At 35.1% G+C, this 13,873-nt stretch overlaps 3 protein-coding genes across 3 annotated transcripts; 2 read left to right on the forward strand and 1 right to left on the reverse strand.

Annotated features, from left to right (window-relative positions):
- Positions 1–3,291: 3,291 nt before the first annotated feature.
- Positions 3,292–5,420, forward strand: LOC119633519. The gene is made up of 2 exons (XM_038027115.1): positions 3,292–3,501; positions 3,554–5,420. Exons 1-2 carry the CDS (start codon positions 3,434–3,436, stop codon positions 5,340–5,342), a joined length of 1,857 nt encoding a protein of 618 aa, XP_037883043.1. The 5' UTR covers positions 3,292–3,433; the 3' UTR covers positions 5,343–5,420.
- A 415-nt stretch (positions 5,421–5,835) lies between these two features.
- On the reverse strand, positions 5,836–9,545 carry LOC119633227 (GATOR complex protein MIOS). The gene is made up of 10 exons (XM_038026657.1): positions 9,213–9,545; positions 8,932–9,105; positions 8,714–8,854; positions 8,536–8,649; positions 7,614–8,475; positions 7,464–7,554; positions 7,136–7,399; positions 6,790–7,067; positions 6,539–6,728; positions 5,836–6,468 (listed from the first exon to the last, which is right to left on the reverse strand). The coding sequence occupies exons 1-10, from the start codon at positions 9,337–9,339 to the stop codon at positions 6,172–6,174; spliced, it is 2,538 nt and encodes an 845-aa protein (XP_037882585.1). The 5' UTR covers positions 9,340–9,545; the 3' UTR covers positions 5,836–6,171.
- A 1,780-nt stretch (positions 9,546–11,325) lies between these two features.
- Positions 11,326–13,249, forward strand: LOC119633365 (probable ATP-dependent RNA helicase DDX47). The gene is made up of 3 exons (XM_038026886.1): positions 11,326–11,565; positions 11,630–11,888; positions 12,107–13,249. The coding sequence occupies exons 1-3, from the start codon at positions 11,395–11,397 to the stop codon at positions 13,147–13,149; spliced, it is 1,473 nt and encodes a 490-aa protein (XP_037882814.1). The 5' UTR covers positions 11,326–11,394; the 3' UTR covers positions 13,150–13,249.
- The last annotated feature ends 624 nt before the right edge of the window (positions 13,250–13,873 follow it).

Consider the following 13,873-nt stretch of genomic DNA (forward strand, 5'->3'; position numbering starts at 1 on the left):
CTTTGCTAATATTGTTGTTTGCAGATTTTCAAAATCTAAATCGAATAGATGGCCGAAAGAACTTAATAAGCTATTTATACTGTTCCTCATACAGTAATCAGATCGTCGGCTAATTATGTCGCTGGCTTTGTGTTATTATCTTTTTTTTTTTAAACAGAAAAATTAATATTTCAATTTCCTGTACGTAATTAATGCTTTTTCACTCCTTAGCAAACATTGAATGAAAAGAGAGAATTATGCGATTTTGTCACGGTGTCTCTGGCCCGAGCTGAACAAGAACGTAGTAAGTATCTTTTAAAAGTCTGCGACACTATGAATAGTGATTTAGTAAGCCTTTTAGAACTGAATTTACGGCACCCGCGGCGGAAAAGTTTTATGAATCGTCGCAACCCCAAAAAGTGAAGATAGGAAACCGAAATTTAGCGCAAACATTTCTTAATCGATCAAAAGCATGAAGTTAAAAAATGACCACATGGAACTTAAACTAACTTAGAAAACATCGCCAACTCTGGCGTACTTTCATCTGTAACTTCTGATCAGATGCAAATATTTTTAAAATCTGTTATTCAAGACCAGAACTACCGCCAATTGTGGGGTGAAAATTTCCCCCAATTGGTGCACGTCTTGGTTAATCGACAGGAATGATTTTCGAGCTGAACGTGAGAGTGGTCCTAATGAACATCCGGATCCGCCATCTATACATTTGCGTTTAAGAAGATCACCATTCATCAAGCACCGTCACGTTCTATCAAACTCGAAGCCTGGGTGTCGTAGCCATTTCAAAATGTCTGTTTAGTTCTCAAAATGTAACAATACAATTATCTAATTAAGTAAAATTTATTTAATTACAAAAAAAACTACTGTAGCAGGATATAAACAACAGGGTTGAGAAGTGAGCGCTCTCCTTTATAACTTAGAAATAGTCTTCGAGACTAACAACTCAATGCCCAGTGGGCCAAGTGGGGTGGAGGCGGTAGACTTAGACAGTAGTTTTAGAATTTATTTCTCAGGCTAAATTAATAATAATAATAACCATATAATAACAAAGTCATAAAAATAATAAAAGTAATAATAATAACAATAACAATAGTAACAAAAATAATAATAAGGAATAATAATAATAAACAATGATAATAATAAAAGTAATTTAAACAAATTAATTATTCATAGATCTTTATTTCTAAAAATTGCCATGATAGGATGTGATTGTGTTTGCTTGGCAGCGTTTTTTGTCACTTTCTATCACATTTGATATCCCGAATGCCAAACCTCAGTAAAACTTCCCAATATCGATTTTGTGCTAAAGCGGGTTTTTCAAATAGTACACCATTATGAAATCAAAGGCGATAATGCCCCTTCAACTCAATGATGTTTAATACGCGATTCGATGCAAGTGTTAAAATGATTGGAATTTTATTATGCGATTTTGAAAATAAATAAAACAAAGCTTTATATTGCGCAGGAAAAGATCGCTAAAATATTTAAGAGTTAAAAATAATATATCAATAATTAACGTTCGATTCGCTTCATTATTCGAACCGCCGCTGACCCTGTTTTTGCAACATTGACATTGTTTTAGCTCATTGTGAGTTTTGCTTCGCAATACCAAATTTATGGGAAACAGACGAAAAGCCTCACAATCAAGCACTACTTTTAGGAGAACTGACAACTCGCACTGACAGAATAGGACTGTTAACCCACAATTAATTTCGAATTTGTTTATAACGAAATTTTAAGATGACTTGTTATCTGTAGTATAGAACGCCTACGGTTATTGTCGCTCTAAATATAATGTTAATTATAATTAAATTATTTCCAAGTTTTAAAGAAGAAAACCTACTTTCAAACTTTCCAATTTGACCCGACATAAAAGAGCTAAAATATAAAAATTATTGCTTTGTGACTCCTTACCCTATGGACGTCCTGAAATCAGTTACAAGGCGTAATGTTAATTCAATATGTTACTTTATTAAAACTTATCGGCCTAATATCGAATTTTATTTTCGAAAATAGAATCGTTGCTGGTATTCAATTTTTTTTTCTAGTCCAAGAATTTGTTTTATTGCTTCGTGAGGAGCTGCGTGCAAATGCTATTAATGACATCTTCCTTCTAAAACAATCAACTGGCCGCATGCTACTATCATCCATCGCTACATTGGGAGAGATAGGTCCGTTTTCTTCCAAAACGTAGATGAGAACACACTCTACAGTTCGTTTCCCAAAATCACTTTTACCTTCACGATTTTCGTTCTCTCTTATGGTTTCCCTTACTGAACTTATTAGAGAAAACCTTAACAACGGAAATATTTGCGTTTTTATCTCTCTTGACCTAACAAAAGCATTTGAGAGAGTTCCGCACACTAAACTTTTAAATAAACTGCGTTATAAAATTAATTTCCCTAGTTCTGGATGTAAACGTGTAAGGGCATCGCAAGCATTCATTTGTGTCAGCAGATTACCTCAGTTCTTCTCTGGTTGATACCGTATCTAGCTTATGACAAGCATCCATTCTGCGTTTGGTCCCTTTTTGTTCAATATGTTCGTGAATAAGTTTTCTGATCTGGTAGGCGACGATTGTGGATTTTTTCCCTAAGCAGAGAAGCTTTTAATCAAACGACCACAGTTTTCTAAGTCAAGTACGAATTCTTTTATATCAATTCCGCGTATGTCTGGTCAAAAGCTTTGGGTGAACATTCGATACTGGAATGCGTTGTCGCTGATTTTGAAATGCTTTTTTGACAGAAAAGTTTTGAACAGAAAATTGGCTTAGTTCTTAAACCCCTGAATTTGTCTGACACTATCGGTTAGCGATAGAGCAAGATGATTATTTGATTAATCTATAGTGCTTTCTCTACACATACTTTATACTAATCTAACTATGCATGCTGGCCTATGGCTTTATACTTACGAATTTCAATAAATAAATAATCGGACCGCATAGAGCAAATATTAAACCTTTTTTTGTGCTTTAGTGGCCTCTTATTATTAGTTCTCCTTGGTTTGCCCCATTTCGGACACGCATTTCATGACAGGTAATCTCCGTACATGTATGGGGATGCATCGAATGACCGAAAAGTATTTTTTAATCTAGGGAAATGAATTGAATGAAGACAACGAAAATATTGACAAAAGTCATACGTAATGCATATGAACTCATACATCAACTTTCGTTTTCCTCCAAGCCAAGCAAAGGTACATTGCATGTATTTTGCAAGAACGCTTAGCAACTATTTTGCATTACAATCCCTTCGTAAAAAATATCGTGAAATTTGGCAACAATTACCGAAGATCTGACCATAATTTTTGACTGAAAGGCGCTTCAATTTAATTTTTATTTTTACATGGTTAACATTCTATGCAAAAGGATTGAGTTAAAGGCCAGAAACTACGACGTCAGACTCGAAAGCAGAAAAGATCAATTAATAATAGCAAAATGCAGATGCCAAGACGCACTACAGAATTTCATGAAGAACCCAAGAGTAGTGCTACGCGACAAAATAGGTAATTTCAGCATTTTTGTATGTAGTACTTAGTAGTGAATGAATCGTTGTAGACAAAGTCGTATAGCGGTCCGAAAGCGGTCGTCGTCATTAGAAACTCACGGACTTAAGGGTAACAATGCGTACTTGAGCGTACCCGTGCAGCAAACTGCTTCCTCTATTCAGAAGACGCCATTAGCCAAGCGTACCCTATTTTCTGCCGAAAAATTCCATAGTGGTGGAGGAAATACTGCCTTACATAATGACAAAAAGTGGATCCAAGAAAAGACGCAACGCATAACTGAATATTTAATCAGTATCGATAATATTGGCGGAATGAAAACTGATTTTCTACTCAAAGGTTTACGGCAAATATCTACAAAGCAATTTGTCGCGATAGTTGGCTACTTTCTTGGCCGCATTTGTGGGAACCGATTCACAATGGGCCAAAACTATGTTGAAGATATTATAAACATTTTGCATGAACTGAATTATCCGCACACAATTAACAAATCATGGCTTAAGACGCCAAACACACAGCATTCATTCGGTAATGTTGTAGTTTTACTTGATTTTCTTATGGATTTTATATCATCGGATATGGATTGTTCTCAACAGTTATTCGATCTGGAAAAGCCACAAGAAGGAGACTGCTTAATAACCGAGTGCTTACAGATATCTGATTTGGAATTTCAGAAAGAATTGCTATGTCATTCCGAAGAAGGTTTTAAGTTTTGGGATAAGTTAATGGAGAATGATTTTAAGAGATTACAACGACAAACGTGCAATTTACTTATCCAGAAAGTGTGCGGCGTCAAAGACGTGAACACTATCGGCAGCGAACACCGTAAATTGTCTAAGGAACTACTAGATTTGCAAAAGCAGGCACCGATAGCAAATGAAGGAATGGTAGACGCTAAAATAAAACTAAGCGATGAAGGCGAAACATTACAGTCCAATCTAAAATCTACGATCGAAGAGAACGATATGTATAATTGGAAATTTGAAAAATTACAGATTAAAAAAACAAAACTATTAGCGGGCATAGAGCAGCACGAACAAGATAAGGCTGCGTTACAAGAGCAAATTAAAAAACAACAGGGTACAGTTGAAGAACGCAACGAACTTCTAACGCAAGTCGAGCAGCTTAAGCAAGACGCAGATATTGTTGAGCGTACCGTGTATGATCTTAATGCTCGCGATCATAATCAACAGGTGTTTTTTTCTAGAGCCCTAAAGCGAATCAAAGAGCAAGTTGAGTCATTTAATTCTCATATGCGCGACATTGCCTTTTCTGATGCGCTAAAATTAAAAACTGATATAATCAAATATCTCCAGTTACCATTACGCTTCAACGCACAACACATCAAAAACGTATTTTCTTGTCTCAATCAAATCGAACGTCAAACAGCGGATGTTATAGAACAAAAAACCAATACCATACAACAATTGCAACATCATATTAAATGTTTAATCAGCGTACATGCCGAAAATGAAAGTAAACTAATCATATTACGTGAATCTCATGCTAGCAGCCAAAATAATCTACGTGACTTAAATGAGGAAATTCAGAAAGAAGATTTGCGTTTTAAATTGGAGTTTCAGCAATTGCTAGATAAATCATCGAGCCTACACAAACAAATAGAAGAGACTGATGCGCGGGTGAAATCTGACGAGATTCTACTTCAAAGCTTGGAAGCCAAAAATGAAGAGACCATGAGCACAGCGGAACGCAACCACCAACAACGTATATCGCAAAAGAGGAACTTCCTCGAGTTTTACAATACTTTGTTAGAAGAAAAATTTCAAGAAGTAAAACAATTTCGCGAGCAATTGCAGGAATTTGAGTCGGAAAAAAATTAAAGCAAAAATAGGCGCACACTCACTCCCCCTCCATCGTACATAAATTAATAAAATTCATTTTTAAAATCAAACTGCACGGTTTCATTAATGCGAGTTACGTTCTTCCGATTTTAAGCGTATATCCCTCCCTAAATTCACTCCTGTGTTATGCAATGGGCTATAATATCTCATTGACAACACGAACTCTCTCCACTGTTTTGACGATTAACGAAGATGTCGAAGTGGAAATGAATTTTATCGCTTAGGGTGATTTTGCTCGGAAAATCAGCATCCACTTGTTGATGTTCACTATGCATAGCATATTTCGTTAGTCTGAATAAATATTCTATAACACAGTTCCCTTCGGCAAAGAAGAATATTTGTCTTTTCGTTTATAATATATAGAAATGTATGCATGTATATATGTATGTCTGCGAATTTTTAATATGTACAATTTGAATTTGATATTTAGCTGATAATAATAATAAAATCTGATGGAAAATTTATTTAATTATAAAGTAAACCAATGATTTATATTGCTCACATGTTTACACATTTATATTTTCAATCCATTGCGACCATAAAAATATTTTGCAACCATCTCGTTATCACTTTAATATGAGGCATTTTTGCCTTTGATGGCATCATTTGCTTCTGGCTTAGCTAAAGCCATTTAGTGAGTCAAATTTCTTAAAATAAAATGTGCTCTTAAATAATTACATATATTATTTTCCAATTTAGCTTGGAAATGCTAGGTAAAAATGCTTCTCCCCATATACGGGCAATTCTTTGCCTTGTGCCTTCCTTCTGAACATAACATGTTCAATTTCATCATAGTCTAGTAACATAACTAAGATAGATCATGAAGAGTTGCAGGATTGATTGCATCCAAATCAAAACAGCGACAGGAACAAGATGAAACCGGGCATTCCGAATTTTGTCTAAACCATTGCATTAAATGTTCCGTGTGTCCGCCGTGACGGCACGTTTGACACCATGAAAACCACCTTGAAAACGGTTTCGATTGCCAACCTAAACTTTCGTGACCATCCTCGCCAGCAGGAAAAGTGTTTAAGGTTGTGCCCATATGCAAAAGACATAGTGAACAACGTGGCAGTGGTTTACGGCAACTTGGGCACGAAGATAACTTAGGGAAGGAAACAGAATATTGGTAAACATTTATTAGTACTACAGGCTATGTTGTTGCTCATTGATACCTTGTTGACATTTGAAGATGCCGTACGCAAGCGATCGTCTTGCGATGCGTTTGATACGGATTTACTACAAAAATTACATGACAAATAAACGGTACGTGCCGGTCGATTGCTCGAGCGTAAGTTGGCAATTTTTATTTCTAATTCCGCGCGTTTTTCCCAAAAACCCCATGAATTTAAGCAGTCCATGTAACTGAAGAGTACATTTTTTAGCATATTATTAAATTAAAACAAAAAAAGAAACAAGAGCAAACCTCGTTATCCAAAACTGTATACGCTGATCGTTATAAAGGTCACGATGAAAGTAATTAATAGCGATAAGAGCAACAGTTTGCATGTCGAATGTTGAGTCCATATACGCTTGCAAAATATTGATTCCATCGTGCGACTCACCAGTAAGCAATAGACCATTCAAATCGCCTTTTTCGATAGACTTTTGTATTTGCAATTTAACATAATCCGACAATTTATTCTCCGATAAATATTTGCAAGCAAAAGCCACCCGATCGGCTAACGATATGCCTTCTTCCATCTACGATACAGCGAAGGTAATAAAACAAAAAAACCAAAAATAACGATATTGATTAAGAGGTAAGGTACCAGAACTGAGTCATAATTTTCATTTTCCGTTGTAAGAAATGAGAAAATTGTTCTCAAGTGAGCATCTTGAATTTGCATATTCGCCATCGAACGCTGATTACGCCATATAGCAACGCTACGATCAGCATTGAAACTAGATAAGGCAATAGCGGCAATACGAAACATACTTGGATCTCTAGATTGATCCACCGCTTTAGAGAGGATGTCACAAGCTCCCAAAATTTTCAAATGGAATACATAAATCATCGCAGCTCGGCTGTATTCCTGCAAAATAAAATAAAAAAAATAAAATAATAATATAAGAAAATTATACATTAGTCGATTTTACTTTATTTTCACATAAGGTGCTAATGAAACGCTCCAAATCTTGTTCAAATGCCCAACCACATAACTTTAAGGCTTTGTCGCGTTGTTCACTTCTAGAGATTTAGCTTATTGTGAGTAAACTTTAAAAACTTGCTATTCGATATATACATACCTGTAACATATTAAACTATTCGAATTATTTATGAAATCTGGCCATTGGAGGACATGCGATTCAATACGAGAAGTGTTCATAAACGCTTCGGATGTATGGCTAATGCCAATACCCAAAATGGTCTTCAATCCAGTAAGTTTTTCCTCCATGCGATACAAATTAGCTAAACTGAACCAAACATTCTTCAGATATGCACTTAAACGCTTGGCGTCTGTTTTTAAACCATAATCGCTCAACGCTCGTTCACGAGTTTCCTTTACTAAATCCTCTTTTAATAGATTGCTGTCAATTATATGTGAGTTTATAGTTGTGCCTATTGTAGCAAAGTCTCCACTACCATTCGCTGGCGTATTCTGAGAAGCATTCGAAAGAGGTCGTTGCAAAAGCAACGGTAATTTTTTATGATTAGTAGATGCGGTTAGTATGCTTATAGGCAAACGGAAGTCCATAACGTTGCCAGTTTCTGACAGTAGGAGTGCGCGTTCAAAGTCTGTATTATGCCATGAAAGTGCAGTCAATGTATAACCTTTATGAGATCCATGATATTTGGTGTGAAATGGCAGTAATTGTTTTTTAACGCTATAAACTTCCCGACTATTCTCCACATCCACACAACGTATATCATATAATGTAATATAAGGCGATTCTCGCTGCAATGATGTCAGTAAGCTAGATCTTGTGGGACACCAACTCAACTGTAAATGGTTTTTCGCCGATTGGATTTGTTTAAGCGGTCTATCAATAGCACGCAAATCCCATAACATTATTATTGAATCGAAGAAGCTACACAAGTAACCATTTGGTGCCACCGCTAAACCGTACACAGTCTTAGTTTGTATTGACTGACAAGTGGCAGTGTTTTCTAAAAGCGAGCAACAAATAATTGATGGGGCGGTACGAGGAGAAATATCAAATGACTTACGTCTTAAATCAAAAAGTTTAATTTGTTTCTGATTCATGCCCGCTATCAATACCCGATGGTTTTTATCCCAGCATAAGGAATGGGCCGACTCAGAAACACCAAAAAAGTTTGGACCTAAAGATTTAGTACATTGGCATAGTTTCAACAAAACGTTTGTTAAAAAAAAATTTAATCTCACCACTCTCTTTAGGTAAACCATGCTCTATGTCCCAAATTGTAATGCACGAATCGGACCGATACCGATCGTGTCCGATTGCTAGAACATTTGTATCCAATTCATTCCAAGCTAAACTTAAGCACATTCGTTGTTGGCGTGGAGCTAAAAAAAACAGAGAACAACAATCGAAAGTAGAGAGGCTGGCAAGCTTATAATAACATGTTTTCACCAAAACTTACTGTACTCCCAACTATTATCTACTACATCATGAAAATCACACACTCCAACCTTGCCGTCACCTAAACCGACAGCTATAATCGGTCGATGCTTGTGATATGAGGGCTGGACAACTCGGGCGTATTGATAACGATTTTCAGTAGCCAAGAAATTCGCTGAGATATTCGGCAAGCGATCTGAACGGAAATAATGCCATCCATTACAAACATTAATGTTTTCGAATCGAATTTCTCTCAATATAAACAAATTAAATTGAACTCAATAATGGAAAATGAAAACTTACATTTCACTGGCTCTGCCTGTCTGTCCGTTTTGTTACGTACTTCGTATAGAGTAATTTCTTGACCCCATAAAACAAATTTATCGGCCAAATTTGGAAACCAAAACAGTCCATGTATATTGGCGCTCATTCTTGCAGTAGTTGAATATCAAATAAAAACATTAACAGTTAATGTAAATATGGAACTTAATGTTTATTTTTGACGATATAAATAAGAAGTTCTCAAAGATTTTACTTTCCCACAACTCAAAAAACTGACTAGATCACTGTTATCGCGCAAATATTTAATAATGTATATAAATGCATCCTTTCTTACTACACTTTTCTACATACTACTACTACTTTGCCGAACAGGGTATATAATTTTTAATTTTTTGTAAATCAAAAGTCTACAGACAAGAGATGTGAAAATAACGAACGAAGAAAAACTACAAAACAAAAAGGAATGAATTCGCTTATGTGGCTACCGTCACGCACTAAGCAAAATCATCGTACTCTCCATACTCTCCATACTGGAAATATATCCAGAATATTGATTAGCCAAATAGATTACTGATTAGACAAAAAAGGAATAGGCAGAACACAGAGCGCAAATAATGATCAAAAAGGTCAAAGTTAAAATAAAAGGAAGATCCTGCAGTTTTAACAAAAGATGTCAACTGCTTGAGATGAGCAACTGTTTATTTATTTGTAGTTTCAAAATCAGCGTTATTTTATAAACAAACAAGACGAACGACCTGAAACTTTTATCAAATGTTAAAGAAGAAGAAGGAAAAACAATATACATATATGTTATGTGTAAAAGGTTATTAAATAATTGAATAGAGCAAAATCGAAAATTACAACCTCTTTCAAAGATTGTTTTAAATGCCGAAAAAGTATTAAGTACTATTTTTGTACAACTTTGCATATTGGTTCATACCTCTACTAACTATACCCCGTGTCGAAGCCAAGACAATATATTAACACAACATTTTAATAATTTTCTTGTTAATTTTCTTATTGGCATTTTTTCAAGTTTAATACAGAGAGAGACAAATGAATTATTTTTTAAATCAAAAAGAACGTTACATCGAAAATGTGAAACATATTAAATTTATTTAGTTGTTATAAAATGGAAAAGCGCAAGTATAACATGGGAAAAGCCAGCAACTACTAGAAAGATTTGCCGACGGCTTTTGTTAAGTTGGTCCGTTAGATAAATTTAAGTTGTTAAGTTGGGCTTTTATTATAAGCGACTCCGTGCTTTGCCTTTCAACAGGGAATTTAGCGACGGTTTTGTTTAATTTGATAATAAAAATGATGACGGCCTACTTTTAGGCTAACTTATAAAATAATAAATTCTTTTCTCTTAAAGCGCTAGCATCAAAAAAAACTCTACTGCACTTGAGATAAAAAATAAATTATACTTTGAAAAACCAAACTAATTTGCGTAAAAAACACATTAAGTGTTCACTCTATACAATTCGGTAAATTCCACCCATGTATCCATATAATCGTCATAATCTAACTGAAATGTGGAAAATATAAATTCAGATAGGTCTCAATGTGTTCTTTTTTTCTTAAATACGCTACAAATTCTTTGCACTTAATTGAATAGTTATAGATAACCATAAAAGCTATAATTTTTATATTTTCTTTCTATATTTTAACACTTGTCAAAATTTTTCCAATATAATAAACTTTCACGTGCGATTGTCAAATGTCCCTGGCTAAAAAAAAGTAAGCACAGATTTGCTGTTGGCAACGCCATGTAAGAAATCCTGTTAAATCGTAAGAAATTCTGTCATGGGTATGTACGTATGTGTCTGTATACAGCCTTTTTTAACATGACGTAACGAGTCGTCTGTTGTTGACTAGCGGAAAACCTTTCAAGAAGGTGAAGGCAAGGTATTGAAGTAAGTTAAAGAAAAGAAAAAATTGTGGGTCGTTTTTATTGTTGTTAAAAAATAGAAAGATATTTTATGAAAACCTTTTTTTTTGATTTGAGAACATGCGAAAGGGATTTTCGTAATTTTCCAAGAAAATATATTCGCATAATGTTCATAAAGCAATTTTTGCAAAAATGTCTCATAAAGAAAAGTTTAACATCTCTGGCTTTATTACCGAAGCAGCCACTTTTTATTATGGTTACTTATTTTATAAGCACGTGTTTTAGAATGTATTGAAACACTTTTGGCTAAAGATGTCTACCACTTCGGAGGATGAAGAAAATATTGTAAGCGATAAAAAAGAAAGTAATAAAGAAGAATATCTTAAAGATGGGTCGGAAAATCAAGATCAAGAAAATTTTGAAACTGACGATGACGAATGCGACCAGGAACAGATTAATAAATCATTAACTTGGAAAGATTTGGTATGTACTACTTACGATCGTTGTAAATTGCATTGTGGTAATAAGTGAAATTGTACCATCTTAGGGCTTAAATGAAACATTATGTAAAGCTTGCGAAGAATTGAAATGGGAAACACCTTCAAGAATTCAGAAGGAGTCCATACCGTTGGCGTTACAAGGCAAAGATATAATTGGTTTAGCTGAAACGGGTTCTGGAAAAACCGGAGCATTCGCTTTGCCGATCTTAGAAGCTTTGCTGGATAATCCCCAGAGATTTTTTGCCTTAATATTAACACCCACAAGAGAACTGGCATTTCAAATCTCGGAGCAATTTGAGGCTTTAGGTAAGTAGTTAACTAAACATATACAATCTCCCAAATGGTGCAACTCTCTCAAATGTATTTTTTTCCTGACTATGATGTGAAATTTAAACTCGAAATAATTATGAAGATATGCTTTCATTACAATTCGTCACTACCTCTGAGCTTGACCTATCTTGCATAGCTGTAAAATCTTTTCTGAGACGTAAGAGAAATAATGCCTATCTATTAAAACATTTCAGGTAGTGGTATAGGTGTTAAATGCTGTGTTATTGTGGGCGGCATGGATATGGTGTCACAATCCTTGCAGTTGGGAAAAAAGCCGCATATAATTATAGCTACCCCTGGCCGTCTCGTAGATCATTTGGAAAACCTGAAAGGTTTCAACCTGAAGGCAATTAAATACTTGGTTATGGACGAAGCCGATCGTATTTTGAACATGGACTTTGAAGTGGAATTAGATAAGATCCTGAAAGTTCTACCTAAAGAACGGCGTACTTTTCTTTTTAGTGCAACCATGACGAAGAAAGTGAAAAAGTTGCAAAGAGCCTCTTTAAAAGATCCTGTCAAAATTGAAGTTTCAAATAAATATCAGACCGTCGAACAACTCCTACAATATTACATATTCATACCAGTTAAATATAAGGACGTTTACTTGGTGCATATACTGAACGAGTTAGCTGGTAATAGTTTTATGATATTCTGCAGTACTTGTAATAACACAGTGAGAACGGCTCTAATGCTTAGGGCCTTAGGTATGGCGGCAATACCTTTACATGGTCAAATGTCTCAAAATAAACGCTTGGCTGCACTTAACAAGTTTAAATCCAAAAATCGTTCTATACTTATATCCACCGATGTGGCTTCAAGAGGCCTAGACATACCCCATGTGGATGTAGTACTAAATTTTGATATACCCACACACAGTAAAGATTATATACATAGAGTTGGTCGTACCGCGCGTGCTGGGCGAGCAGGCAAAGCAATTACTTTTGTAACGCAATATGATGTTGAACTCTATCAACGAATTGAACATTTGCTTGGTAAACAACTGCCTCTGTATAAATGCGAGGAAGATGAAGTGATGGCTTTACAAGAACGTGTCAACGAGGCACAACGTACGGCTAAATTGGAACTTAAAGATATTGAGGAATCTAAGGGTAAACGTTTTAAAAAGGGCGGTGCTGCCGATGCTGATGATTCGGAACAATTCATTGGAGCACGAAAACGTTTAAAAGTGGGTGGAAATGTTAAAAAGAATTGGAAAAGGGCTAAGAAAAAATAATTTTTAAATGGCTATTAAAAGAAAATTTAGAATATGGATAGAGCTTTTATCATTCAATTAATGTAAATAAATAAGATTCAAACTATTATTTTAAAAGTTAACAAATTGTTCTATTCTACTAGAATTAAAAATAACTGATTTTTTTTGCAAGAAAGTATAATATGGGACGACTTTAGAATTGATGAAAACATTCTCATAGAATTTCTAAATACCCGACTAGATGAATACAGAAAGATTAACCTTTCCTGCTTCGCAACCTAGTAATTTACACATATATATTATGACTGATGTATTGATAAGAATTTTTAAGACGCCTAAGTTTATTCGATAATTCCTTTGTATGAGAAATTTCAAACTCCACACCCTTCCCAGTTTCCTCAAAGCGATAATTTGATTTTTTTCTCGTTTTACAAGTCCATAATCCCAGTTGTCAATTTCAGTGTAGTGCATTGAATATAGGGAGGCCCGTCCCGTTACTCCAGAAAAATTGTTGCGCGCTTCGTTATATAAAACTAGTGACGCATGGTGCAAACTATCAAGGCTACGTAGGACTTGCAACGCAATCATCGTTGCGAACCTATCATTATTTTTAGATCGAGCTTTGATCAGAAGAGGGCTCGAATTGGTGACATAACTCCAGCAACACATTATTATGTTTCACACTATCTTACTCTTTGAAAGGTGATTTAAACTCTAAACGACGTTATATCTGCTTTCTGACCAA

The sequence above is a fragment of the Glossina fuscipes genome, unplaced genomic scaffold, assembly GCF_014805625.2.
Source record: "Glossina fuscipes isolate IAEA_lab_2018 unplaced genomic scaffold, Yale_Gfus_2 2, whole genome shotgun sequence".
Lineage (NCBI taxonomy): Eukaryota > Metazoa > Arthropoda > Insecta > Diptera > Glossinidae > Glossina > Glossina fuscipes.

Bases quoted from the DNA above. Each gene is read 5' to 3' on its own strand.
- LOC119633519 (XM_038027115.1), top strand. From the start codon at position 3,434: ATGCAGATGCCAAGACGCACTACAGAATTTCATGAAGAACCCAAGAGT. The intron at 3,502-3,553 runs GTAATTTCAGCA...GAATCGTTGTAG, and splicing joins AGTGCTACGCGACAAAATAG to ACAAAGTCGTATAGCGGTCC.
- LOC119633227 (XM_038026657.1), bottom strand. From the start codon at position 9,339: ATGAGCGCCAATATACATGGACTGTTTTGGTTTCCAAATTTGGCCGAT. The intron at 9,106-9,212 runs GTAAGTTTTCAT...ATTTCCGTTCAG, and splicing joins ACAGGCAGAGCCAGTGAAAT to ATCGCTTGCCGAATATCTCA. The intron at 8,650-8,713 runs GTGAGATTAAAT...CTAAATCTTTAG, and splicing joins TGGTTTACCTAAAGAGAGTG to GTCCAAACTTTTTTGGTGTT.
- LOC119633365 (XM_038026886.1), top strand. From the start codon at position 11,395: ATGTCTACCACTTCGGAGGATGAAGAAAATATTGTAAGCGATAAAAAA. The intron at 11,566-11,629 runs GTATGTACTACT...GTACCATCTTAG, and splicing joins CATTAACTTGGAAAGATTTG to GGCTTAAATGAAACATTATG. The intron at 11,889-12,106 runs GTAAGTAGTTAA...AAAACATTTCAG, and splicing joins GGAGCAATTTGAGGCTTTAG to GTAGTGGTATAGGTGTTAAA.